General features: G+C 68.5%; 5 protein-coding genes across 5 annotated transcripts; 1 reads left to right on the top strand and 4 right to left on the bottom strand.

The window, feature by feature from the left end:
* Positions 1-753: 753 nt before the first annotated feature.
* Positions 754-1946, top strand: EMIHUDRAFT_448764 (acyl-CoA thioesterase II; the record flags this gene model as incomplete). The annotated part of the gene is made up of 4 exons (XM_005793713.1): positions 754-1227; positions 1281-1451; positions 1557-1676; positions 1758-1946. The coding sequence occupies 4 exons, from the start codon at positions 754-756 to the stop codon at positions 1944-1946; spliced, it is 954 nt and encodes a 317-aa protein (XP_005793770.1).
* Positions 1947-5080: 3134 nt separating this feature from the next.
* Positions 5081-12734, bottom strand: EMIHUDRAFT_462088 (hypothetical protein; the record flags this gene model as incomplete). The annotated part of the gene is made up of 7 exons (XM_005793712.1): positions 5081-6649; positions 6819-7024; positions 7110-10005; positions 10071-10542; positions 10650-11260; positions 11785-11988; positions 12207-12734. The coding sequence occupies 7 exons, from the start codon at positions 12732-12734 to the stop codon at positions 5081-5083; spliced, it is 6486 nt and encodes a 2161-aa protein (XP_005793769.1).
* Positions 12735-15441: 2707 nt separating this feature from the next.
* On the bottom strand, positions 15442-17737 carry EMIHUDRAFT_199661 (hypothetical protein; the record flags this gene model as incomplete). Its single annotated transcript, XM_005793711.1, has 7 exons — positions 15442-15561; positions 15680-15902; positions 16115-16461; positions 16638-16782; positions 16911-17248; positions 17393-17425; positions 17642-17737. The coding sequence occupies 7 exons, from the start codon at positions 17735-17737 to the stop codon at positions 15442-15444; spliced, it is 1302 nt and encodes a 433-aa protein (XP_005793768.1).
* On the bottom strand, positions 17671-20672 carry EMIHUDRAFT_448761 (hypothetical protein; the record flags this gene model as incomplete). The annotated part of the gene is made up of 9 exons (XM_005793710.1): positions 20513-20672; positions 20394-20432; positions 20264-20319; positions 20068-20187; positions 19671-19958; positions 19023-19121; positions 18459-18863; positions 18001-18243; positions 17671-17833 (listed from the first exon to the last, which is right to left on the bottom strand). Coding segments are annotated over exons 1-9 (1527 nt in total), but the record flags the coding sequence as incomplete, so codon positions are not given.
* A 157-nt stretch (positions 20673-20829) lies between these two features.
* EMIHUDRAFT_351298 (hypothetical protein) lies at positions 20830-21302 on the bottom strand (the record flags this gene model as incomplete). The annotated part of the gene is given in 2 exon segments (XM_005793709.1): positions 20830-20862; positions 20876-21302. Coding segments are annotated over 2 exon segments (227 nt in total), but the record flags the coding sequence as incomplete, so codon positions are not given.
* Positions 21303-25990: the final 4688 nt, after the last annotated feature.

Genomic DNA, 25990 nt, shown 5'->3' with positions numbered 1-25990 from the left:
CCGCAAGATCGAGCGCAAGGGCGAGCCCAACCTGGTCGACCGCTGCAAGAAGACCACCAAGAATCTCACCCCGATCGGCCGGGTCGACCCCAGGGGGTCTCGAGGGGGGGGGGGTTCTCCAACTCGAGTACCTAGTTGGTCTGTGTTTGTATCGCGCGCCTGGTCATTCTGAATGAAATCGTCCCTCAACACCCGGTCGGATCACGGTCGAACACAGTACGGATCAAGGTCGGCAAAAAGGGCCGTACGTGTGGGGCAGCTCTGTCACATGTGTTCCGACCCTGATCCAACCCTGTTCTGACCGTGTTCGAACGCTGCCGAACACGGTCAGAACATGGGCTGATCACGAAAGGAAAGAACTGCTCGGCTCACCCCGATCATGCCGAACAAGCTCCTCTTGTAGCTCGATCGGTCACACCGCCATCGCCGTCGGGGAGAGGGGGGACGACACTGCCTTGGCAGCGTGCACCTCGATCCTGTACCGTGTTTGTTATGACCCCCCCCGATGAACACACACCAGTGAGGGAGGGCGAGACGATCGAGGGGTCCCGTACCATGCGGAATCGACCCTACTCGAGTATCCGGTGCTCAAGTGCTCAAAGGAAAGGAAGGTCCGGAAATAGGACCGTCACCACAGGGCTCACCCTGTTCCGACACTGTTCCGACCCTGATCCGACCATGTTCAAAGTGATGACGGTCGGAACAGGTCAGAGTGGGTCCCTCCTGGCAGGGCGAGCCTTTTCTCGTGCAGCGATGCTGTCCGCTCGCGCCGCGCCCTCGCTGGTGCGAGCCGCCCGCCTCTGCACTGCCGCGACTCGCCGCGTCACTGCGGACGCGCTCGTGCGGCACGTCGACGTCTCGCCCGTCGCAGAGACGAGCACCGCGTTTGTGGGCCGGTCGGTCGACCTCGGGTGGGGCAGAGTGTACGGCGGCCAGACGATGGCACAGGCGCTCGCCGCTTGCCAGAAGCTTGTCGGCGGCGACTTCTCCGTCCACCAGCTGAGCTGCCACTTTCTCCGCGGCGGCGACGTGTCGGCTGACATCCGATTCGACTGCGAGGTGCTCTCCCACGGTCGCTCCTTCTCCGCCATCGCCGTGCGGGCGTCGCAGGAGGGCGCGCCGATCCTCGCCATGACGGCGAGCTTCCAGCGAGCCGAGCGAGGCCTCGAGCACCAGGACGGCCTTGGCCCGCTCGCTCGTGGCCTCCCGGCGCCGGAGGATCTTCGCGTACCGCTCGGTCCTGGACATTGCCTGGACACTTCCTGGACACTTCCCTGCAGGCGCCGGAGGATCTTCCGACCCTCGCCGACCGCTTCGCGCCGCACCTGGCAAAGGTGCCGCCGCGGCTGCGGCAGCTGTACAGCGCCGAGGCCAACCCGCTCGACCTGCGGCCTTGCGAGTTTGTGGCGCCCTGGGACGAGAGCGTGCGCGCGCCGCGGCAGGCGGTGTGGGTGAGAGCGAAGGACCCGCTGCCGCCCGGCGACGAGGCGTTCATCAGCGGCTCCGCTTCACCGGCTGAGGACACCGCCCATGACATGTCCAAGACGTGTCCATAGGCCGTCCACCAGCGGCTGCTCACCTACTTCACGGACTGGGCGCTGCTCGGCACCGCACTGCAGCCCCACCCGACGGCGATGTGGAGGCGAGAGCTGCAGGCCGCCTCGTTGTCGCACTCGGTCACCCGATCGCCCCCTTCGGATGGACATATATGTCCGTGCCACGTCCGTAACCGTGCCATGTCCAAGACGTGCCCATAGGTCACCTTCCACCGCCCCTTCCGGATGGACGCGTGGCTCTGCCACGTCATGCGCTCGCCCTCCGCCTCGGGCGGCCGCGGCTTCGCGCTGGGCGAGGTGTGGAGCGAGGACGGCCGCCTCGTCGCCTCCACCTCCCAGGAGGGGCTGATGAGAGTCCGCAGCACCGAGCGCGACCGGCCTGCGGGATGATCTTTTCGCGTTTTGACGGTATGAGAACACTTACACTGTTGTATTGTGTGTGAGTTGTTATTTACGTTGCGCGGGATCGCACGCGCGGCGGCCGGCGCGCGGCCTGCGCGCGGCCGCCCCCCGCCGCCAATCAAATAATACACGATGAGCACTATCTCTCGACCGAACTGCGCCGCGCTACCGCTAGTACCGCTAGAGTGTAGAGACGGCGCGCCTCTCGTCTCTCGAGACTCGAGGCTGCCTCTCTCAAACTCTCACTCGCCCTCCTCCCGCGAGATGGCGTGTGGGAGCACGAGTTCGCGAAATACGTCTACCAGCGCCTGCGCCTGCGAATGAAAGGGGGGGGTTCGCGACAGGAGCCAGCCCTGTCGCACCAGCAGCGAGGCTCGCGCCCTCGCCCTCGCGGGGAACAGGTGGTGGGTCGAGGGCGACCACGGCTCGGCGGCTCGCAACACGAGATCCGCGGAGGAGCCCTTGGGCGCGAGGCCCCTCCGCTGCAGGGCGCGCGCGAGCGAGAGCGGCGACGCCGCGCCGCCAGAGTGGAGGCTCTCCCCTGTGCCACGAAGGAGCTGCAGCGTCCGGTCGGCGAGGTTAACTTCCAGGTGGTGCAGAGGCCCCCACCCGCGGCTCACTGCCAGCCAAGCCTGCACCTCCTGGCTCACCTGGAGCGGGCGTCCGACCTGCTCCCTCGGGAAGACGCGCGCCGCTCCCCAGGCAGAGACGACCTGCACGCACTCGAGCCGGCCCCAGCTGAAGGCGAGCCAGAAGGGTGTGCACCCGTCCAGAGCCTCGCGGTCGACGTATGAGCCGGCGCTGAGCAGCATCCGAGCGCACTTTGCGTGCCCGTTGGCGCAGCAGAGGTGGAGGGCAGTGTAGCCCTTCGCATCCGGGTCGTCGACTGGAGCGCCTCGCTCGAGTAGGAGTTCCAAAATCGCTGCATGGCCGTTGAGCGACGCCGCACTCAGCGGCGATTGAATGCCAATCTCGTCGTGCTGCATCCCAACATCGACGTCGGCGTCGAGCAGGGCCGTCACAATTTTGACGTCCCCGAGCACGCATGCAATGCAAAGCGGGGACATCTGGGCAAAGCCAAAGAAGCGGCTGCAGTCCGGGTCGGCGCCCTCAGCGAGCATCTGCGCGACGGCGTCCGCATCGCCGTTCATGACTGCGTTGACGAGCGAGTCCTCTTTGGTGAGAGGAGGCGGCTCCTCCTCGGACCGCATGCCGGCGTAACTCGAGCGGCGCAAACGCAGGGCAGGCGAAAGCGGGGCGCCAAACGCAGAAACGCGGGGCGGCGAAAGCGGGGCGAAGTTGGTATAAGTACATGTAGTCGTTCAGGGTACAACTTGAACAGTTTTTGCCTGTTGTTTTCTTTCTTCTGAGACATAGTTCTTTGCGACGTCCGAAGAGGGGTACAGGTACAGCCTCTTTAACAACCTCTTTCTCTTCTTTTTTCAGTTTTTTCGGGTGTTCGCCATCATGCAAAAGTAGGGTGCCCACAGGGCCCCCAAAAAGAAAGGAAAAAGAAATGGGCGAACCTCGATCGCAGCACTTCGTGTTGGAGAGTCGAGATATTGAGAGTGCTAGGAGGGTGGGACGCTGGGGATTCTCAAAGGTATACCCTTGAAATGGCCGGATCCAGCCTTGAAAGTACGAGATCGCGCGCGCTTCGCGCACAGCACCGCCTGTTCTCCGCGGCTGAGTGACGACGCGTGCCGTGTGCCAGCAGAGTTGGGCGCGCGCGGCGCGACGGCGCCCGCGAGGGAAGGCGCGGGTGCAGCGGCCACCGGCGGTCGTACCGCTCGCCGGCCAGCGCAGCAGCGGCCAGCGCAGCGGCCGCCGGCGCAGCAGCCAGAGCAGCCGGTGCGCGCCTTGCGAGGCGAGTACTGCCGCCCGGCAGCCTTGAGGCGGCCGGGCGGCAGTACTCGTTCGAATTTTGCGAGCCGTGCGCGCGCCGAGGCGCCCGCGGCGCGCGCCCGCCCGGCTGCCAGTAGGAGGCGGCGCAATATGACCTATAGTACAGCCCTTGAGGAGGAGGAAGAGGCTGGCTGGCCGTGCTGTATGCCGCCGGGGGGCAGCTTTTGGGTGCTGACCCACGCCCAGGGGGCTGCAGAAGGTGTCCGCAGCCGGGACAACCCGCCCCCCCAGCCGAGGCCGGCGCGAAGCCCACTTGGGCACAGCCATGAGGAGTCCTCCAGGTGCTCCTGGCGGCCGTTCAAAGCTCGGGCGCGCGCCGATTGGGGGGAGGGGGGGTCTTGCTTGCTCCACACCGAGTGCCATCGGTCCGGACCGGCGTGCTCACCGAGGCGGTCGGCTCTTGCACAAGGTCTGAGCCGCGGGGGCGCTCGGCGCCAAGTGCAGTGTCACGCTCGCCGCTGGAGCGGGTCACAATGGGGAACCCTCGTTTCCTAGTCACTCGGTCCCCCAACGGAAGAGGCCTCTCTGCTATTGAAACATTCCAACATCAGATTTGCCTCGTGCGTCCCTTTTTCTCTCTCAGTGTATGTAGCTCTTACGTACATTCCCGTAGGAGACTCTGCTGACAGGGTTTGCGATGAGGAGCGACCCGAAGGGTTTCTCGGAGGTTAGTGCACCACTAACCGCCGAAGCGCAAGCGCTGGGAGCAAGAACACTACGACCTGGGTCGGGCTCATACTAGCACCCCACCTCGCGAGCCGACGTTCTGGCTCAGCGAGGCTGCTGCGGAGCACTCGCGGACCGGTTCTTCTGGTCCAGCGAGGCCGCTGCGGGGCACCCGGCGGCTCGGGTCACTTCTCATCGCAAACTCGGTCGAGCAGGAGGTAAGGTGTGTGCGCGTGGGAGGCGGCGCGGCACTGTAGGAGCGGCGGTACGGCGGCACGGCGGTAACGCACGGCAGGAGGGACGGCGAATAAATGGCAAGGGCGGCGAGGCGCGGAAGGAGCGGCACGGTAAGGAGCGGCGGCACGGCGGCAGACCACGGCAGCGAACGGCGGAGCATTGCGTTTTTGAGGCGCAGAGCTATTTTCTTTTGCGGTTTTGGGTCCTGTGGGCACCCTAGGCCTAGCAAAAGTAAACGTACAAGACGACACTGCTGGACCCTCGATCAAATTCGTCACCATCGCAGCTCTTACATGCATGCATCGGTCTAAGGACTAAGCCACCCCCTGGCGCGCCCGCTTCCTGCCGCGGACGCGGCCGCCTCCGGTTCCGGTGCCTCCCACGCCCAGCTGCTGCTGGAGCTGCTCCACCTCGTGGCGCAGCGGGTCGAGCTCCTGCTCGAGCAGGCGCAAGTCGCACTCGGCCTCCCTCCACGCCCTCTCCGCCGAGGCCTCCTCCTCCTCCGCCTCCCGACCCGCCCGCTCCAGCTCGCTCAGCTCGCTCGCCGCCCGCTCAAACTCAACCACCCTCCGGCCCTCGGCGGTGCCGCTCAGCGCCTGCTCCTCGTCCGCATCGGTGAGCCTCCCGAGTCGGCACGCCGAGGAGGCGGGCTTGGCGAGTGCGCCCATCCCACCGTCGGAGGATCGCACCGCGTACCCTCCGCCGCCGCCGCCCACCAAGCCCGCGTCGTCCTCGAGCGCAACCAGCAGAGAGGAGGCCGGCGCGTCGGAGTCGATCATGGCGCTCGACTTGTCGAAGACGATGGCATCGCCGTAGCCGCCGAGCGCGCGGTACCATGCGGTGCGCGCCGCGGTGCCGTCGCAGCAGATGCGGTTTACCAAGAAGCTTGCGCCGTCGAAGGGGGGGTGCAGCGACCCGCCCGGGCCAAGCTTGAGGAGCCCAGAGTCGGCGTCCTCCTCTGGCGGCGCCGCCGCCGCGGCGGGCGGCGGCGGGAGGAGAGCGGGCGGCGGAGACGCCAGCGGGTTGAGGTGCTTGGCCTTCAGCCGGGCAAAGAAAGATGGCGGTGGCGGAGCCGCCGCGGGCGGCCGGGCGAGCACGACGCAGTCGGCGCCAAACCACGAGGGCAGCAGCGCGGCGAGGATGTTGGAGAGCCGCTCGTCCGCAACGCGGCCGCTCTCGAAGAGGCTCTCGACGCGGCCGCTCTCCACGGCGGGCTGCAGCGCGTCGAGCAGGTACTCGCCCTCGGGGTCGGGCGAGAGGGTCTGCTCGTCGACAGGGCCCTCAGCGTGCTCTTCGCCGCCGCGCGAGTAAACCTTGAAGATGCCGTGCGGGCCCTGGGCGCCGTCGGCGTCGGAGCGCGGCCGCAGCTCGAGCCACACGCGCGAGTTGTCGTCGGGCTCCAAAGGGATGGGGAAGTCGCCGAAGCGCCGCCGCTCCGCCTCCTCGCCGTCGACGCTCACCCGCACCGTCAAGCTCTCCTCGAGCTGCGCGACCTTCGCCCGCAGCTTTTGGCCGAGCGTGTTCGGCGGCATGGCGCCCGTCGCGCTCGCCGACGCCGCGTCCGCGTCGCCGATGCCGTGCGCGGTCTTGAGCCGCTTCACGGCCGCCTCGTCCAAGCCGAACGCGTCGCGACTGCTGCGCTTCTGCGCGAGAAGCGCCTGGCTTCTGCGCACCTCCGCGCTGGCGCAGTCGTGCGCGCGCCTCGCAGCACCGACCTGACCAGCACATGCCTTTTGCCGCCGGGAGAGCTCGCCCTCCTCCTCCTCCGCCGCCTGCAGCCGGGCCTGTGCCGCCTGCAGCCTCTCCGCCTGCCGATGCCGCTCCGCCTCTCGCTCCCCCTCGTCGGCGGGGTTCTCGTAGTCCACCGCGAGCCAGCCCGACACCTATGGATCGCACTCGAGCTCTCTAGCGGCTGGCTTCGGTGCCGGTGGATGGCGAGCCTGCTGCACTGCACGCCTGGGCATCGGACTCGAGCTCAAAGCAGAGCTGGTACCGGCCCGACGGGCCCGCGCCGCGCAACGCCAACGCCGGCGCCGACAGCTCCCCGTCGACAAGGCGCAACGTGGTGTCCGGCTGCGCGATCTCGAGCGTGATGCCCTGCCCCTCCTCCGACCCCATCGCGTACTGCCGGAGCGAGAGGCGGACGGTGCCGTCGGACGGGAGCCGGTTGGACATGGCGTCGACGAGGCGCGCAAACGTGCCGAGCTCAGTCGCCTCGTTCGCCACGACCTTGAGCGGCGCTGTTGTCGAGCCCGAGCCTGCAGACGAGGTGTCGCGGAGGTGTCTCCGAGGTCTCTCGGAAGTGTCTCGGAAGTGTCTAGGAAGGGCCTGCAGACGAGGCACCGGGCAGCGCCGGAAGGAGCTTCGAGGGAGGGCCAGCCTCGACGACGATGGCGAAAGCCGCCGTGACCTCTGTCCGCTCCGCGCTCTTGAGCAGCTGAGAGGGCGGCAGGCCCTTCGTCGTGCTGCCAAAGGAGAGGGCGAGCTCGAGCGAGTACGCCCCCGGCTCGGCGGGCGCTGGCACCTCCTGCAGCAGCAGGCCCTGCACCGGCGCCTCGCCGGGCGGGCTCAGCTCGACGGGGCCGCCGGCGCGCTTCTGCCAGTCGCCGGATGATGGCCAGAAGAGCGCCGGCTGCTGCTGCCTGCGCGCCGTGCGCGCCTCCGCTGACGCCCCGCTCCGCACCAGCCTCGCCCGCAGTTGGCACTTCGTGGGGTGCTCGAGGAAGCCGCCGTCCTCGTAGCGAACCCGCAGCGCAAGCCTCGGCAGCATGCCGCTGGGCTCGGCGGTGAGATGCAGCGGCTGCGGCGGCAGGGGCTCCAGCGGTTGCGTCACCTTCGGCACCTCGTGCGTCGGCCTCGCCTCGACGTCGTCGTCGACATAGTCGTTCGTCGTGTCGCTCGCCTCGTTCTCGAGCTGCACGCGGCTGACGACCAAGTCGCTGATGACGGCGGCGCCGGGCTGCAGCGTCACGCGGAAGGGGTCCGCGTCGACGCTCTCGGTGGTGACGGTCTGCCAGACGCCGCCCTTCTTGAAGCGCGCCGACAGCACGAGGCCAAACTCATCCGGCTCGCGCAGCGTCTGTTTCGCGAGCACGGTCGCCTTGAGCTGCGCGCGGACGCCCTTCTTCTTGCCGCTCCCAGAGCAGTGAACGTGAAGCTGGTCCGGATCCTCGGCCTTCAGCGGCTCCCACTCTACGACGCTGCCGTGGCTCTCGACGACGTTCTCGTGCTCATCGACGAGGTGTGCGCTCACGACCAGCTCCGCGCCGTTGATGGGGTTGCCGACCACGGAGGCGACCACCGCATTCGGCGCGCCGGCGACGAGGGAGAGCTTCAGCGGCTCGCAGTGGATGTGACGGTGGGCGTCAGACTCGGGCAGCTCGATCTCGATGTCGCCCGCCTTGCCGCTGAGCTGCACCGTCATCTCGAGCACGTCGCCGTTTAGTTTCCAGTCGCCCCAAGTCGCCCCCAGCCCCCCCGAGCTGGCGAGGTATGGTTTGGCGTAGTCGGCGGGGTCGAGGCGGCAGGCGTTGCCGACCTCGTCGGAGCCGTACAGCTCGATCTTGAACTCCTCATCGCAGCCGACGGTCGGGGTGGAGGAGCCCGCCGGGCCCGGCACGACGGACATCGCCAGCGTGGCCAGCTCGGGCTCCTCCTCCTGCTCGAGCTGCGCCAGCCGCACCGGCACCTCCAGCACCGCGTCCTCAGCCTCGTCCTCGGCTTCGAGGGTGGCGACGAACTTGAGGGTGGCCACTGCCTCCGCGTCGGGTCGCAGCACAGCTCCATTGACCTTGAAGCCGGCCTTCTTGCCACCGCCCAAGACCAGCTCGCCCTTGGCATTGGTCTCAAACGGCCCGCTCGGCCCGGTGAACGGATCGGACCCGGCCTCGCCGTCGTGCGACATCTCGAGCCAGACCGAGCAGCCTCCGGCGGGGTTGCCGTGGACGTCCGTGCAGAACAGCCGCATCGGCGGCAGTGAATCGCCGGCGTCGTACGGCGCGGCGTCGAAGAGCACCTCCGTGTTCTCGAGCAAGAGGTTGGCGGGCCGACCGCACTTGATCTCGAGCCACTTCGTCTTCGCGGCCTTAAGCTCGCCGAAGGCAACGCCGAGCTTGACGCTGCCCGCGTGCTTGCCGGTGGCAAAGGGGCCGCGTACCACGAGGTTGTAGATGCGGATCTTGCCGTCCGCGAGCACCGCCTGCTGCTGATCGAACGGGTCGAGCTCCAGCCGCTGGCCTTGCGACTTCTTGTCGACGATGTCGACGTCCAGATTGTCTGGGAGCGCGGACAGCTCAAACTGGACGCCGACACAGTCGAACGCCGTCACCACGAGCGGGGGGAGGGCCTCGCCCACGCGCAGCATCGCGTCCTCGTCCTCAAACTCGACCTCGATGGACGCGCATTTCTCCGGCTGCGCGACCGGGATCGTCACCGCCCACGTCTTGCCGACGGTCGCGCCGTTCTTGTCGACGACGGCGATCGAGCAGACCCACTCGCCGGGCTCGTCGAGCTTCGGCTGCAACCACGCCGCGCCACCGGCGTAAAAGTGGCTCGCCTCGATGAGCTTGACCTGGCCCTCGGTGTGCGTCGCGGTGAGCTTGACCACGTAGCCACCCTTCTCCAGCTCGGTCTTGCTGATCACCTTGTTCGACCCGTTGTGCACCTGCACGGCGAGCCACAGCTTCTTGCCCTCATCGATGAAGCCCTCGCAGGCGTACTCGATCGGGACGTCCCGCTCGATATCCCCGCCCACGAAGGAAGAGCCGGCGGCGGTGGCGTCGGCCGTGGCGGTGTCGATGCAGACCACCGCGCTGGGCTTGGTCTTCTCGTGCGCGTCCTGCAGCGACCTCACGTGCGCCTTCCAGTCCTTCTCCGGGATGCGCAAGCTGGACTGCTTGAGCTCGATGAGCTCGAGCGGCAAAGCGCGAAGCATCAGCGCCTTCTCCTTCGCATCGCCCGTCAGCGAGGCGGCCTTCGCGCGTGCGCCCGCCTCGAGGTAGAGGACCTCGCCGTCGGTCGCCCTCCGGCACTCCTCCTCCACCTCCACCGCGCTGAGGCCGGAGCGAGCGAAGAAGTAGAAACCGTACACCTCGGCCCACACCGCGTTGGTCGTCTTGTTGAACACCTTGCTCTTGTCCTTGCGCAACCACAGCCGCAGCGCGTCCGCCTCGACAGGTCGGCCAGACTCGCTCCGCGGCGCCGTCAACGTCTTGTCGCCGGCCCGCAGAATCTTCGTCACCTACAGCGCAAAGCGAGGGTGAGCAGTGCCCGGCCTGGCGAGGGGCTCGACTCCGGGTCGCTCACGTAGCCGGTGAGGCGGAGCACGTCGCCACTGACTCCGTGAAGCAACTGTGGAGGCGACGCCCCGTCCTCCATAGCAGGTGGCCACGCCTCGACGTCGCCGCGCTCGCTGTTCGGCGCGAACCGGAAATTGTCGTCGAGCTGCTCGCGCCCCCTCAGCCACTGCAGGAACTCGTCGACCAGCGTGCCCCCGCCCGGCCGCACCCACTCCGCCACCTTCCTGTCCCTCAGCATCTGCACGAGCTTGATACTGCCCGAGCTCGACTCCTCGCCGCTCTGCAGCAGCTGAGACTTCATCTTGTTGACGGCGAAGGACGGGTCGAGCAGCAGCTCTCCGTGCAGCCGGTGGCCCACGCGCTGCAGCAGCAAGCTCAGCTCCTTCTGCGCGCTGCCGCGGCCCTTGGTCGACAGCTCGGCGGGGTCCATGAAGGAGAGGAGGCGCAGCCGCTCGTCCTTGAGCAGCCGGCTCTGCCACCTGCACGAGCGCGGCGGGCGGGATGTGAGGGGAGGGGGCTTCTGGGTGGGAGGTGTGGCGCTTTGGCCCGGGGGAAGGGGGGGGGGGGGGGGGGGGGGGGGGAGCACCGGACGTCGAAGCCGGCCTTGCACTCGGCGGGCAGCGTCTCGCCGCCGTCCTTGATCGGGTAGTAGCGAAGAAGCAACAGCGCCCTGCCCCGCTTGCCCGCGCCGTCGGTGACGTCAAACTCGTAGCAAAACACCTCCGCATCCGAGGCGCCGCCGGCGCGAAGCCCGCGCCGCAGCGGCTGCGACGAGGACGAGGCGGCCTGGGATGCAAGCTTCTGGTACTTGAGGCCCGCCAGCGCGTTGAGGCTGGTCGGGTCCGCCGCGCCACCGTCGATGCCACACGCCTCGACGCTGGCGGTGATGCGCAGCGGCGGAGGGTCCTTCTCCCTGTTGAAGGTGTTGCAGTCGCGCGCAACCGCCTCGTACAGCCGCGGCTCGAAGGAGTAGGCCCACGTGTCGACGATCTCGCCCACGAGCTCGGAGCGGTGCGGGTCGGCGACCGCCTCGCGAAGCTTCTCCACCACCGAAGGCGCGAGCCGGTCCACTTCGAGGCAGGTGATGCGGTCGCCCCAGCCGTCGCGGTCCATGAGCTGCCGCAGCTCTTTCTCTGTCTCGGGCTCCCACTCCTCGCAGATGTACTCGCGGTTCCAAGGCGAGTTGTCCTTGGCGGCCTGGGGGGAGGGGGGGGGGGGTCAGGCCGTGGCGACGCGATGTCGCAGCTCAGGGCGCAGCGGCGTCGCTGAGTTGTGCCTGCCGGCGCTGCGCCTCGCGCAGGTCGAAGTTGATCTGCTGCAGGCAGGTGCGGTCGTCCTCGAAGGGTCCCTGGCTCGAGAAGAGGGTGATGTTGCCTTGGATCTCCTTGCCCTCGCGGGTGAGCGCGCCTGCCGAGTACTGTGAGCCTCCGCGAGTGTGTGCAAGGCCGCGCCACGAGTCAAGGCCGCGAGTGTGTGCAAGGCCGCGAATCAAGGCCGCGAAGGTGTCGGGAGAGTGGTGGAGAAGGGGATGCGCGGGCAGGGAGAGGCAGCAGGGTGGAGATGGGGTGGCAGGAGGGTGTGGGGGTGGGCAGCCGCGGCAGCGGCAGGATGGAGGGGCATCGGAGAGGCGGCGAGGGAGAGGCGGCGGGTGCGAGCGCGCCGCCGCCGCCCTTGCCGCCGATACCGTACGAGGAGAAGAGCTGCGAGAAGAGGCCGGCGACACGAGGGTCGGTGCTGGAGCGCGCCGCCGCGGCCTCGAGCATCTCGTTGACGCGCGAGCGGTTGGTGGAGTTGCCGCACTCTGCCCAGTCCTCCATCTGGGTCGGGTTGAGCCCGCCGCCGTTGTCGACGACGCGCAGCCGCCCGCGCGCCAGGTCGATCAGTATGACGAGCTGCGGCGTCCAGCAGCCGCTGGCGAGAAGCTCCTGCAGCGAGTGGAGCGGTGAGGAGAGCCGCCGCAAGGGAGTGAGCGGCGGCAGAGAGGAGAGGCGGCAGGGAGCAGCAGAGGCCGCAAGGGGCTGAGCGGCGGCAGGGAGGAGAGGGGGCAGGAGGGGAGTGAGAGGCGGCAGGGAGCAGCAGAGGCGGCAGGGGAGTGAGAGGCGGCGGGGAGGAGAGGTGCCGGGTGGTCCATGCTGAAGAAGACGAGGGACTGGATCGCGTTGTCGAGGATCTCCTTGATGCCCTGCGCCGCGGTGAACTCGGGCGCGATCACCTTGGAGAGCATGTCGAACGACGGCGGCTTCGAGACGAGAAGCTTGGTCGGCTCGCGTCGCTCGCTCGACGGGCGGGCGCCCCCCCCTGCGCTGCGGCGCGACGGCAAAAGCGCCATCACCGTCCGGTACGTGGTGGGCTGCGGTTCGAGCTTGTCCCCGTGCAGCTGGTAAAGGCGGTAGCCCTCGCGCAGGCCCATCTCGACCAGTTTGGCCTCAAAGTCGTCCACGGTGCCTTCGGCCATGGCGAGCTCGAGCACGGTCGCCTTTCTGCTCTTGGCGGGCCACGCCTGCACCATGATTGTCGCGGGGCGTGGTGGCATGCGCCCCGTGCCGTCGGTGAGGTCGATTGTTCCGTTGGCGCCGGGAGAGATTTCGATTTGTCTCCCGGCCTCTTGGAGCCAGCCAGGCGTGCCGGTGGGGGCCGGCCCGGTTGCGCCTGGCGTCCCAAGCGACGCCATGCCTACGGGCGAGCTGAACTCCGTCGGCGTGCAACCCGGCAGGAGCCCGCGCAACCACTCGCACTCTGCACTCTGGACTCGGAAAAAAGAAATCGCGGTGTGCGGTGGCCGCTCGGGCGTCGTTGCGAGCCCTCCGGCTAGCCCCCACCCCGCTCACGGCCCAGCGCTCGGCGGCGATGGAGGTGGTGCTGCTCCCGCTAGACCTGGGAGGGTGCGGAACGATGGACCCGGCAACCAACCTGGCCAAGGACATAGCGGTGAACACCCTGGCGGGACTACAACACCAGGCTGCAGCGGTGAGGAGGTCGTACACCATCCGGATGGAGGAGGCCACGCGAGACCAGCCGATGGGGGGGGATGACTCGGCGACGCGGAGGGAGGATACGGTGCGAGGCCTCGCTAACGTGCAGCTCCACCGGGGACGCCAGGACCCTCCCCCTGTGCGAGGGCCGGGAGAACTCGTGCAGGAAGAGAGGGCGAAGTGCGCCCCCCTATCACAACGTGCGATAGAGATCCTGGAAGTTAGGAGGGCGACGCTGCTCCTCCGACTGGGCGCTGACGGGAAAGTCGACCTGGGAGTGACGGCCGGCCTACGCAGAGCACTCCCGGGCCCGCTCTTGGAGGAGGCTATGCGGGCCACGCTAGGAAGAATGAGCTGCACGGCGTCAGAGTTACAGGCGCAAGGTGGGCCGGACGCTGAGGCCATCCGGAGGACAGTGCGGCTGGAAGGAGCTCGCCCCCGAGCCGCGTGCCACCTATGCGAGGGCGGCCCGGACACGCGCGCCCACTTCCGGTATGGCTGCGCTGCGTGCAAGACGGAGCTGGGAGGGGTCGCGATGGAGAGGTCGGCCCACCTGGCTGCGATGGCGGACTCGCTGTGGTTCGCTCCGGATTGCCGGCTTCCGGTGAATAGCGGGGCGGCTGGAAGGCGGGGAGCGGGGGTGTGGCGCCAGCTTCAAGCCTTTGAGATGGGCAAGGACCCCACGGTTCTGACTGTCCACACGGGGGGGCTGCGCCACGGCATGACTCCGGAGAGAGCGACTTGCCTCGCTGCGGTGTGGGCGAGTCGGACGTGGCCTGGAGCGCAGCGGTTGCCCGCTGCGGCTGTCCGGGTGTGTTCCGAGGCGGTCCGGGAGCGGGGTCGTGGCCCGCTGCGGATCGTGGCACAGATCGTCCCGGAGCTGAGGGCGTGGCTGAGGGATGCGTTCGGATTGAGAGGCGAGGCGCTCACCTCGGCGCTCACTATGTCGACGCTCTTCGAGGCCGCACCCAGAGTGGTGGGGGGGGCGTGGTCGGGAGGGGAGTGGGGGGTGGAAGTGGATGATGTCGCCGAGGACAGATGGGAGGCGAGACCGTGGCCGCACAACGTCTTGGTCACGGTCAACGAACACGGGCAGGGGGCCCTCACCCGAGTGTACAAGAAGGCGGTAGCCACGGCGGAAGCGGGCGGACGGGTGGTGATGGTCGTTCAGGAGGCGCCGCAAGATGGACCCGCTCGGAATAACCTGGGGGGTCCGGGACCGCCCCGCCGGAGGCTGGTGTATCCGGACGGAGGAGATGGGGGAGGGGAGTTACCGCGGTACGATAGTGGGCCCACCGGCGAGCCGGAGGGCCGTGGCCGGAGGGCCCCGGAGGGGGCTTGGGGTCAGTTGTCGGAGGAGGCGAGAGATGAGCTGACGCGGCCTCTGAGAGTGGAGTCGGGACGTACGGGCTCACCAGGGGAAGGCCAGTCGCGGTGGCAACCGGACCACCACGACCTTCCACAGGGAGGGCCACGCCCCCCCGAACCTGGAGAGGAGCCGGCGGAGGGGGGGGGCGAGCCGAGGACGACAGAGAGGCCGCGGGTGCGGGCGCGAGACAACCAGGGAGAGCGGGCTCGACCCCCCGGGGGTGGAACTGGTTGCGGCCCAATGCCACCGTTCTCGCCCGGGGAGACCTCGACCGGGCCGTCGACGCCCTCGGAAGCGGTGGAGCCGGGAGAAGCTGGCGGGGATGAAGGGCGGCAGCGGAGGAAGCGACACCAACAACGAGGGAAACGACCATACCGGTCGTCGCATAACGCTCGGGAGACGAGCAAGAGAGCGAATCAAGGAGGGTTGAGACCCTGGGAAGGCGAGGGGTGAGCCCTCAGGCGGGGGGGTCTACTCAGACGCCGACGCAAGTGAGTGTAGAGTGGTGGTGTGGGGCGTGCAGTATGGTGTTCATTAGCTCCGAGTAGAGGGGGCGTCCTGCAGTTAAGGGGAAACCCGGTACGCGGGGCTAACCCTCGGAGACCCGTGTTTACTTTAAGGCCCTTGCCCTGCGAACGCGCACCCCCGGGGCTAGGGCTCTCTAGCCCGTAACCCGATCCCGATCATCCGGCCCGCTGGGTGCGCTTCTGAGCTCCCCGGCCCTGGATGTGAGGTTAATGACTGCACTCCAAGTGCTCCAAGTGCGGTGCCCTAAGGCACGAGAACGTGTAAACTGATCTCTTTGCTGTGGTAAAATAAAACGACAAGCGGCACCCCGCTTTTTAATCGACCTGTGACGGCGGCTTCATGCTAGGGCGGGCGGGCGGGCCCCCTGGCTGTTGAGGGCGGCGCGACGCCTGGCGCGGGCAGAGCTCGGCCCTCGCACCGTTGAGCCTGGCGTGTCTGGCCGCGTGTGTGGCGTCCACTCCGCTGCCGAGAGAGCGGCCCCGTCCCTGCCTGCCCAGGCACGGAGCCGCTCAGTCGTCGTCGCTCGGCCCCGACTCCTGGGTGGCCGAGTCGAGCCAGGTGAGAAACTCGTTGGCCTGGACCAGGGCCTTGAGCTTGTTCGGCGTCGGCTCCGCGTCGGGGTCGGTGTCCTGCGAGAGAAGCGAGCAGACGGCTCGGGGTGAGCAGAAGCGAGCGGACGGGTCGAGAGTGAGCCAAATGCACGGCTCAAGGAGAGCAGGGAGTGAGTGGGTGGCCCCCGTGTGCAACAGTGAGAAGGACGGCGCTTTCCCGCGCCTTCCAGATCGCGAAGGCGGATTCGTTTATGACGTCGGCGTCGTAGAGCGCGTAGTAGATTTTCTTGAGCAGCCCCTCCGGGAAGCCGTGCTCGCTGCAAAAGCCCTGCACCTCAAAGAGCGCGTGCGCCGCAGCCTGTGCGTCGAGCGGCTGCTCGCTGTCGGGCCGCGAGACGACCTGGATCATCGACGTCCACCTGCAGCAGGGCCCCGAGCGGGCTGAGCGGCGGGGCTGGCGGCCGCGAGATGGGCCGGCGCGTGCTCGCACGCGCCGCTTCAGGGGGGGAGATACGGGGGAGATACGGGGGAGATACGGGGGAGATTGGGGAGAGATTGGGGAGATTGGGAGATAGGGGGGAGATAGGGGAGCCCGCGCCGCTTCAGCCCCCGCTCGATAGTCTTGGGGCACGGTTGCCCCTCTGCAGTCCGCGGCGCGTACGTGAGCATTTTGCGCATCATGGCGCGCATTAGCTGCTTGCGCGTTTGCAAATCGTTGGCCAAGCCCGACCCCACGAGCTCGTTCCCCACCCAGAGCCCCGCCGCCACAGCCGTCGCGGGCGCCTCTGGCTTCTCCCCCTCCTTGGGCTTATCCAAGGCCGCAAAGGCGCCCTCCGACGCCAGCCGCTCGTCTACGTACGTGTCGACCCGCGCGCACAGCGCCTCGCGCGTCGCCGCCTCCGCCGCCAGCGACGCCGCCTCCTTGTCGGCCGTCACTTGCTGCGTGAGCGCCGGGTCCAGCGCGGCGACGCCCGCCCCCTCGAGCAGCTCGACCGCAGCCTGAGGGACACGTCGTGGACACGTCGTGGACACGCGCCGCGAACGCGTCGTGGACGTGCCTCTGCGCGTGTGTCGTGGGCGGCGTGCAGGGCGAGCGGAAAGACCAGGGCGCGTCGCGGCAGTGCCTCGGCGGAGGCTCGGAGATGGAGCCCAACCCTGAGAGTGTCCGGTGTCGCGCGCGCCTCGCTGCCGCCGGCGAGCGCCGCGAGGTCAAAGTCCTTGGCCTCGGCGTAGAGGGCGCGGCCGCGCTCGGCGCCCGCTCGCTCGCACAGCTTGGCGAGCGTCGCGCCTACGCGACGGCTCCGGCAGGGCTAAAGGCTGCAGGAGAGGGCTCCGCGCCCGCCCGCGCGCGGCGGTCTGGCCACGCGCCGAGCATCTACTACTACTACTACTACTACTACTACTCTGGCGCGCCGAGCATCGCAGACTGTTTGAGCGTGGAGACATGGGAGTCGGCGAGGTGGTTGAAGGCCGTGGCGAGGAAGCCGAGCGGCAGCACATCGTCGGCGATGGCCGCCGCGATGTAGTTTGCGAAGATGGCACCGATCGACGGCACGTCGATCGCTTCGTCCTCGATGAACTCGAGCATGTCGGTGAAGTACTTCCGCACCTCCGCAGGCGCCAGCAGCTTCTCGCGGTGCAGCGGGCCGATGGACTTGGCCATGCACTCGCGCACGCGCGCGGCGTCCTTCGCCTCGATCGCCTTCGCGATCCCCTCCTTCAGGAAGAGGAAACCGAGCGACGGCTCGCCCTTCGGCAGCCGCGCCTGTGGGCGGGTCGGGAAAGGGGGGGGGGTAAAGGGGGCGGGGGGGGGTCAGTGTGCCCGCTCGTCTCGGGCGCGGTGTCTCTGGCGCGGTGTCTCGGGCGCCTTCTCGCGCAGCTCCTTGAGGTTCAGCAGCAGCTCCTCCACCTGCCCCAGGTTGAAGTACTCCTCCAGCTCCGTCTCGAGCCGGGCCGCAACCTTCTCCTTGCTCAGCGGCGCCGGCGCGGCCGGCGCGGCCGGCGGCGCGGACGGTCCCGCGCCGCCGCGCCCGGGCGGCCCGGCGCCCCGCGCGGGCGGCGGCGCGCCGCGACTGGGCGGGCCGCCCCCCTTGCCCTTGCCCCCCTTGCCCATCTGCGCCTGCTGCTGCTGCTGCATTTTGACGGCCGGGTCCGCCACTCGCTGCTTCCAGCCGCCGCGCCGGAGGTCTATCACCTCCTGCAGCATGAAGCGCATGCGGATGACGAGCTTCTCGTTGTTCGCCATCGACTTCATGCGCGTGAAGTACTCGTCCAGGTGCGACTTTGCGCGCGCGTGGTCGATGAGCGAGCCGATGGTCGTCATCAGCTTGCACAGGCACTCGACCTCGTCCTGCGCGCAAGAGCGGGGCGGGGCGGTGGACGCAAGCGGCGGCGCAACGGGGCGGGGGAGCGGCGCGCGACGGCGAGGGCCGTGCCGTCGCCGCGCCGTGCCGTGCGGTGTGTGCCCTCCGCTCGGGCGCGTGCGGCGGGCGGCGGCGGGCGGCGGGCGGCGCGCGCCTCGTCGGGCTTCTCGATGTCGCCGAGCAGCTTGATGAGGCACTCGTGCATGATCTTCTCGGTGAGCATCTTCTGCTTGTAGAGCTCGCCGATGAAGCGGATGTTGCCGAGCATCCGCTTCTTCGCGCGCATGCGGATCAGCTCCTTCTCCTCCTTGGGCGTGTCCTCGCCCAGCGCCTCCAGCTGGGTCTTGACCACATTCTCCTTCTCAAACTCCTCCTGGCACTTGTTGAGCAGCAGCCGCTGCCAGGGGGCGACGATAGGAGGGTGGGTGATGGGCGGGCGGGGCACAGGCTAGGCCGAGGGTGGCAGCGGCGGCAGAGGCGGCGAGAGAGCGCGCGCCAGGTGGTGGTGGTGGTGGTGGTGGTGGTGGTGGTGGTTGGGGGCTCGCGGGACTCTTGCAGATTCTGGCGACGTGTGGCGACGCGACGGGTGGAGGTGGTGTGCTCGGAAGGCACCTTGAAGGTGACGGGCTTGCCGCCCGGGTTGTCCGCGTCGTGGAACTCGGGGAAGGACTCGGAGCAGCGCGCGCAGAGCGTCGAGTACATCGTGCCGAACACCGGCTCGGCGAGCGCCTTGTCGAAGACGTGGTCGATGATGCCGACCATGTCGGCGCGCGACTCGACGGGCAGCTCGAGGAACTGGCCGGCGAGCTTGTCGAACTTCTCGGGGGCGAGCTTGTTGAGGATGGACTTGCAGTCGCGCAGCAGCTTCTCGCCCGCGTCCACGTCCTTCTTCGCGATCGTCGCCGCCACGTACGCGTTCTCCGTCTTCTCCAGCGGCTTGACCTCGGACATTGGCATGAAGCGCTGCCCCCCCTTGCCTCCGCCCTTGTCGCGCCCGCCCTTGCCGCCCTTTTGGAACTGGTTGTTGCGCGGGTCGCGCGGGTCGCTGAAGCCGCCGCCGCCGTTGAGCCCGGGAGGCCCGCCCTTGCCCCCGCGGCCGCCCCTCCCCCCGACCCGCTCCCACTCTGCGCCCCCGCCGCGCCCCTTTGCGGGCGCGGCTGCGCCGTCGACCACCACCTCGAACTCCATCGTGAGCGTCGCGGGCCGCTCGGTGTAGTGCGGCTGCAGCGACATGAGGAAGTCGCGCGCGTACACCTTCTTCCCGCCCACCGCAACCTTGCCCGTCGAGGCGAAGGCGCCCGCCCCGCCCGGCCGCAGCGACAGGCCGCCCGCCGCAGGAGCCTTTGGCTTCTCGCGCGGCGACTCCTCGATGATGAGGGCCGAGTCGTCCTTGGTCTCCCAATCGTCGTTGTGGTCGCCGTCCGCGGCGCCGCCCGCCTCGGCCGCCGGCGCCGGCGCCGCCGGCGCCGCGGGCGTCGCGGGCGCCGGCGCCGGCGCCGGCGCCTCTGGCTCCGCCGCGGCGGCGGGCGCGGCGGGCGGCTCGGCAGCGGGAGCTGCCGTGGCGGGAGCCTCGGGCTGCTCGGCGGGCGCGGGCGGCTCCGGCTCGGCGGGCGCGGGCTCCGCCGCGGCGGCCACCGGCTCGAGCGGCGGCGGCGGCGGGCCGGGCGGCCGCGGCGGCGGCGACAGCTGCGAGGCGGGCGGCTCGTCGGCGGCGGGCGGAGCCGTCAGCGGCGGCGATGCGTCTGGCTGCGGAGCGCTGTCGGCGGGCGGCGCCTCGGGCGGCGGCGCCTCGGGCGGCGGCTCAGCCTTCTTGGGCACTACCACCTCCTCGTTCGTCTCCGGGTTGACGATCGCGATCGCGCGCGAAGCGGGCTTCTTTGGCGGCGCGGGCGCGCCCGCACTCGGCTGGAAGCTGCCGCCGACCGGGACGACCCCGCCGCTCATGGGCGCACCCGAGCGGGGCGGCATCGGCCGCACGCTGCCCGCGGCCTGGCCCGGCGCTGAGTACATGTTGGTCGGCTGCCCGTAGGCCGCCGCCTGCTGCCCCCCCATCGGCATGTACGCTCCCTGCATGCCTCCGCCGCGCATCGATGGGCCCGGCCGCATCGTGCCCTGACAGCGGGAGGCGGCGGCGAGGTGAGCGGTGTGTTGGGACGCCCTCGGAGCGTGCGGTGCGGCGGCGGCGCGGTGGGCAGAGGCGCGCGCGCGTGCGCGCACGCACGTATCCGCTCGTCGGCAGCATCATCCCCATCATCTGCATCTGCTGCTGCTGCATCATCTGCTGCTGCCACTGCTGCTGCTGCTCGGGCGACAGGTTGGCCGGCACTCGCACCAGGCTCATCTGCGGCGGGGCGGCGCGAGTCAGCCAGCGCCGACCAGCCGCGAGGGTGGTCCGCGGCGCAGCGGGCGGACTGCACCTGCGGTCCGCCGGCGGGCGGCATGCCGCCGTACACCATCGGCATCCCTGCCATCCCTGCGGCAGAAGGGCGAGGGGCCGCTCAGCACCAGGCCGCCTGGGCAGCGCGTCGCGGAAGCGCGCTCGCGCACCAGGACCCATCGCCCCGCGCGGTCCCATCGGGCTGCCGCCTGCGGGCGAGGGAGACACGGACGGTCAGGGCCGTCTGCACAGCATCTCTGGCGCGGCGATGCACAGAGGCGCCGCTCACCCATCTGCATCATCCGCGGCCCGCCGCGGCCGCCCTGGCCGCCGCGGCCGCCCTGGGGCCCCGGCGCGCCGCGGCCGCCCTGGGGGCGCGGCGGAGGCGGCCGGTTCGACTGCATCGAGTGTATTGGAAGGCTGTTGCTTCTCTGCCCTGCGCACACACACGTGAGCCAGGTCGCCGGAAAACCAAGAAAACCTGCGCTGACGTCGGATTTTCTTGTTGCACAGGGGAGTGGTGCTGGCGAGTACAGACCACGCCTGCTATTCACAGCACAAGCCCTCGCCGGGGGCTCGAGCATGCGCAGCGAAAAGCAGGCGTGCGGCATGCGGAGCTCCCCACCGGCGGCGGGCTTGAAGACACTGAGCCGAGCGCGCCGGCGGCGGACCGCCGCCGGCGCGCTCGCTTCGGCGGATGGCTGAGCGGCACAGTTTCTGGCCGCCCGGCCTGCGAGCAGTCGCCGCGAGACGATCAAAGGCGCTCAATTCAAGCGCGCCGCCATGCCAGATCTCGCCCCACGCCCCGGCCAGACCGGGCAGTGCGTGCAGGAATGATGCAGGCATGATGGGTGGGTGTGGTGAGCACGCCAGCGGCACCGCTGCGCACTCTCAGGGTCGCAGCCGCCTATCTCGTGAGGGGCGTGGCTCGGGGCGGGTGCGAGAGAGTCGAGGAGCGCGGCGCGCGTGCGCGCGCGTGGTAAAGTCGGTTTATATTTCATCACTGGTATAAAAGAGACCCAAAACGGCACTCGCGCCGCGCCCACGCGCGCTCGTATCACCTCAACACTCACACAGCACGCTTGAACGAAGCCCCCGAGGGGCGAGCCGGACCGGCTGTGGAGCTACTTGGAGGAGACGGTTCTCTTCGCAGATCCATGAGGAGCTGTGAGGAGGCACATTTCCGGCTGGTTTCGGCTCCAGAGTGTGATAGACTCACGTGGAACCGCCGGCGGGGCGAGAGCCAGCAGCGGGCAAACCGCGCCTCCGGTGCTCCGCTGCGATGACGAGCTGGCGCCAGCCACGCGCGGCCTGGCCAGGTCGGCAGGCGAGCAGCAGGCATGCCGAGCGCGCGCGCGCGCGGCGGTCTCGTTGAGGCGGCAGAGCAGGCCGCATGTTGAGCAAAGAGGGCTCCAACACCCATCCTCGCCGAAAGACGGCGATCCAACCCTCCACTTGTCACACGCCTCCTTTTTCCAGAACGCAAGGAAGCCGGGGAAGACGACCCCGAGGAGGACGAAACAAAAGTGGAAATCCCGCCATCAGCTGTCACAATATACCCGAAGGGAACCCCAGTGCCAACACCGACCATTGAGGTACAAGTGCTCGAAACGAGAGTGGACCTGAGCAACGACATGACAGGGCGGGATATGCTCGCAGTGGGAGTCAGAAATGTGGTCCTTGCGCGAGGAATGCTCGATAAACTCGAGGGACCAAAATACGCGGAGAGGAGAGCGGAGTTACGCAGAAAGGCGAGAGAAGCAGCGAGAGCAAGAGATCGGCAGACGACAGCGGCGTCTCAGAACGAGGCCGAGGAGAGCGATGAGTCAGGGGAAGAGACAGCAGGAGAGAGAACGACGAGAGTGAGAAGAATGCGAGGTGGCATGAAGGTCGCTGCAAGAATTGGTGATAAACTGCGGAGAGAGATAGGAAGTGGTAGACGCCCGAGGGTGGGCGACGGCTAACACCACACTTCTCCCCTAAAATCCCTGTGTGGTGGCGGCGTACCGTCCTCCCATCCCTCCCTTGGGTTGCCTGTTTTCTTTCTTTCTTTTTCCTTTTTCCAGACGGATCCCCCCTGTGAAAAAGTGAGGCGTGGTCTGTACTCGCCAGGGAGTGGTGCCTACATCGCGGAAAACCAAGAAAAACACGGCCGCACGCTCGTGAGGCGCCCGAGAGAGACTGCAGAGAGCGATAGGGAAAGAGGCAGACGCCCAAGGGTGGGCGACGGCTAGCACCACACTCCTCTCCTTAAAGTCCCTGTGTGGTGGCGGCGTGCCGTCCTCCTATCCCTCCCTCGATCCTGTTTTCTTTCTTTCTGTCCCACCTGTGTCGAGCCACTGGGGGGCTGTACACTCTCTGAGGCCTCAGACCCCCCTCTGAGGACGGGTCGGACCCCTGCCTTGGCGGCACAGAGGGTTTGACTCTGACTCTGTGCCGCCTCTATGGCCTCTCTTGGCTGCTTTTGGCCTCAGAGGGTCCCTGGCTGATGGTCCGTCTTGGCGCGGCACAGAGGGCTTTGACCTCAGAGGGTGGGGGGTGGCCCCCCCTCACGGCAGAGGCGAGAGCCCCGGGCGGAGGCGGAGCTGCCTGAACGCTATGTAGACGGTATCGTCGGCGGCGAGGTCCGCAACATCCACGGTGTCGCCTCCGGAAAGGAACAGCTTTGCTTTGCTGACGTCGATCGACTGCGTCGGATCCACGCCAAGCAGCTTGGTCGCGGCCGCCGCAACGAGCTCTAGGCGTCGCCGGTGCCGCATTCGTCGCTGTGACGCCGAGGTGGACTACCCGGACGTTTGCAGTCAGTCAGTCAGTGCATGCATGCGGAGAAGAAAGAAGAGCTGGGGCGACCATGGATGGGTGGAACAGGACGTGGTGTCGCTCAAGACGGCCAAGCGAAGCCCAAGGCATTCGATAACGGCGATTTAACGGCACGGCGGACCGTCCCAACCGAACTTCTCGGTAGCGGCGCTGGCGGCGGCGGCCGGGAGTGGGTGTCTCGGAGTGGTGCTGAATCAGCGAGTAAAACTGATGTGTGTGGGTAGCTCACCCCCCCGGCCCCCGAAGTACTGGAATTATGCCATACACAAACCTGATCACTCATGAATCGCCAGTGTACGGAGTCGCTGTGTCCCTGCTCGCGCACACAGAGGAGCCACACACCACGTGGGAGAGGCGAAAAAAGAAGAAGAAAGAAAACACAAAAGCCAGGGGAGGGAGGGGAGGACGTGGGAGAGGCGTGCGAGCTGGTGTGAAAGAGTGCACGACGATTTCTCGTGACACATGCCCGCGGCCGCCTCGAGTATACCGCAGCTTAACGAGCGAGAGCGGAGAGGCTCAAGAAGAGCTGGATGCCACATCCTTGCACACCCGCGATGACGCGGTCCTGAGGACAGCACCAGCGTGTCCACATTAAAATTCTTCCCTTCCCTCACACCGCGGGCCGCCTCGCCCGTGCGTGGCCTCGGCGCTCCTCGCGAGTCCGCCCTAAACCCTGGTGGCTGGCCCGAGCCCTCGTCGCGAGAGACAGGCTGTGTGGGACGCTGCTGCAGCATGATGGTCGCTCGTCAGGGCTGCGCCGACTCGCCGGGCTGGGCGAACAAGTTCGGCGGCACCTGCGCGGCCTACGAGCGCGAGGGCCACTGCGCCAGCGGCCGGGTCGTAAACGGCTGGGCAGCGTCTCTGCAGTTTGGGTCGCCGGGAGAGCACTGCTGCGTGTGCGGCAAAGGAGCGCCGTCCCGGCACCACGCGCGCGCACGGCTTCCTCCTCGCCGGAGCGGCTGCGCGTTCAAGTTCGGCGCCGCCTGGCCCAGCGCCGCCGCTGCCGCGGACTATGTCACGCTGTGGATCGGGCCGCCGTCGAGGCGGCACGGCGTCCGCTTCAACGACCGGTCGCACGGCCGGGCGCTCGAGCACGCGCGCGCCCGCTCGCAGACGGTTCTGCTGTACGCCTACCTCGCCGCCGGCCTCGCGCGACACTCCGACGGGCTGCTCGACTGCGACGTCGCCGCGGCGGCGGCCCGCGTCGGCGGAGGAGGCGGCGGCGGCGGAGGCGGCGGCGGCGGCGGAGGCGGCGGAGGCGTCGGGTCGCTCTGCGAGCGCGGCGCCGCCTTTGTGCGTCGTCGGCAAGGCGAGATCCTGGAGCTGTACTCGCACTACGCCAACGCGACGGCGGAGCGGCTCGGCGCCGACGCCTCTCCGGTCTGGCTGGTCGAGCCCGACCTGGCGCAGTACGCCTCGGCGACGCAGCGCGGCGGAGGGATGCAGCAGAGCGAGCTGGTGGCGCTGTTCTGCCGGATCGGCGCGAGGGTACGCGAGCCTAGAGGGGGAATGCAAAGGGGGGAAGGGGGGGGGGGGGGGGAATGCAGTGCAGAATGCAAGTGAATGCAAATGCAGTGACTTGTGCAGTGAGTGCAGCGGTGGTTTGCGGGCCCAACGTGAGGTCAGTGAGTTCACATTCCCCGTCTAGGTACGAGAGGCGCTGCCGCGCGCACGCCTCTCGCTCGACGTCTCCCCGTGGCTGCCGGACCAGGAGGGCTGGCTCTCGCCCTTCCTCGACGCGTGCCCGATCGCCTTCTTGCACACGTCCGGTGGCCGCACCGCCGCGCACTCGACTCGGGTGCGACTCGACCCGCACAACTTTGCCACCTGGCGCGCGGCCTATAGCCGCGACTCAGTCAGTCAGCCAGTCAGCGGTACACACCTCGGAGCATGGAGGACGGGCCCCACACGCACACACACTCGCTGCGCACGATTGGCTCGGGAGCCGACACGAGGCACGCTGTCACCGGTCGCATCACTGGGCCCCCGGGGGATTGCTGGGCGCACAGGTCGCGACGCGCGGCCACGACACCCAAAGACGGCACGACGCCCAGAGACGTCAGAAAAGAGAACTCGCGGCAGGCGCGGCCTCTCCCGGATCGCGGGCGGCCGAGGCGTCATCGCAGACACCGGCTATGGCGTCGGCGGCGCGCACGAGCCAGGCGCTTGGCGCGTCGAGACCTGACAGACTCAGACAGACAGCATTGCTTGATGGCCAGAGAGAGGCGAAACAAGAGGCGAAACACAACCCCCACAACCCTCCAGCGAGCGAGATCGCGGGCGTGACAGCCCCCTCCCGACGGGGACGGCCCTCGCCGCCCGCTCTGAGGCATCGGCGCGGGAAAGCTATTGCTCCTGCATGTGACAGGCACCGACTGGCTCAACGAGACAAACTTACGTGCGCGCGTGGCCGACGGCGTCGTGGCGCTCTCGCACGCTTCACCGCCGGCGGACTGGGCAGAGCGGGTGCGGAGACTGCGCGTGCGGCTGCCCCGCACGGTCGATTGCCTCGAGACCTCGCACTCCTGACACGCGCTGCTGGCCAGTTCGGCACGCTCCTCGCACTCCGGACACGCTTTGCTCGCCCTCCTGGCACGCGCTGCGCTGCTCGCCCTCCTGGCACGCGCTGCGCTCCTCGCCCTCCGGACACGCGCTGCGCTGCTCGCACTCCTGCTCGGGTGTGGCAAGCCGGCACGGCCTCCGAGCCCCCGCCGCTGTGCGCAGCGCTTGGAGCCGCGCGGGTCGACGCGTCACTGTCGAGCTCTTGAAGCGGGGGTCGATTCGGAGGGGCAGGCCGGTGCTCCCTCGGGCGCGCAGCCCCCCCCCCCCCAATACTCAAATAATATCATGTCTACATGTGAATATTGATCAGCACAACAGCTCCTGCACGCAAAATAACGCAGCTTACCCAATATCACTCAGCACTCACTGTTCTGCAATCAAGAAT

Source organism: Emiliania huxleyi (assembly GCF_000372725.1).
Source record: "Emiliania huxleyi CCMP1516 unplaced genomic scaffold EMIHUscaffold_10, whole genome shotgun sequence".
Taxonomy (NCBI): Eukaryota; Haptophyta; order Isochrysidales; family Noelaerhabdaceae; genus Emiliania; species Emiliania huxleyi.
This window is presented reverse-complemented; position numbering and strand designations above follow the sequence as displayed.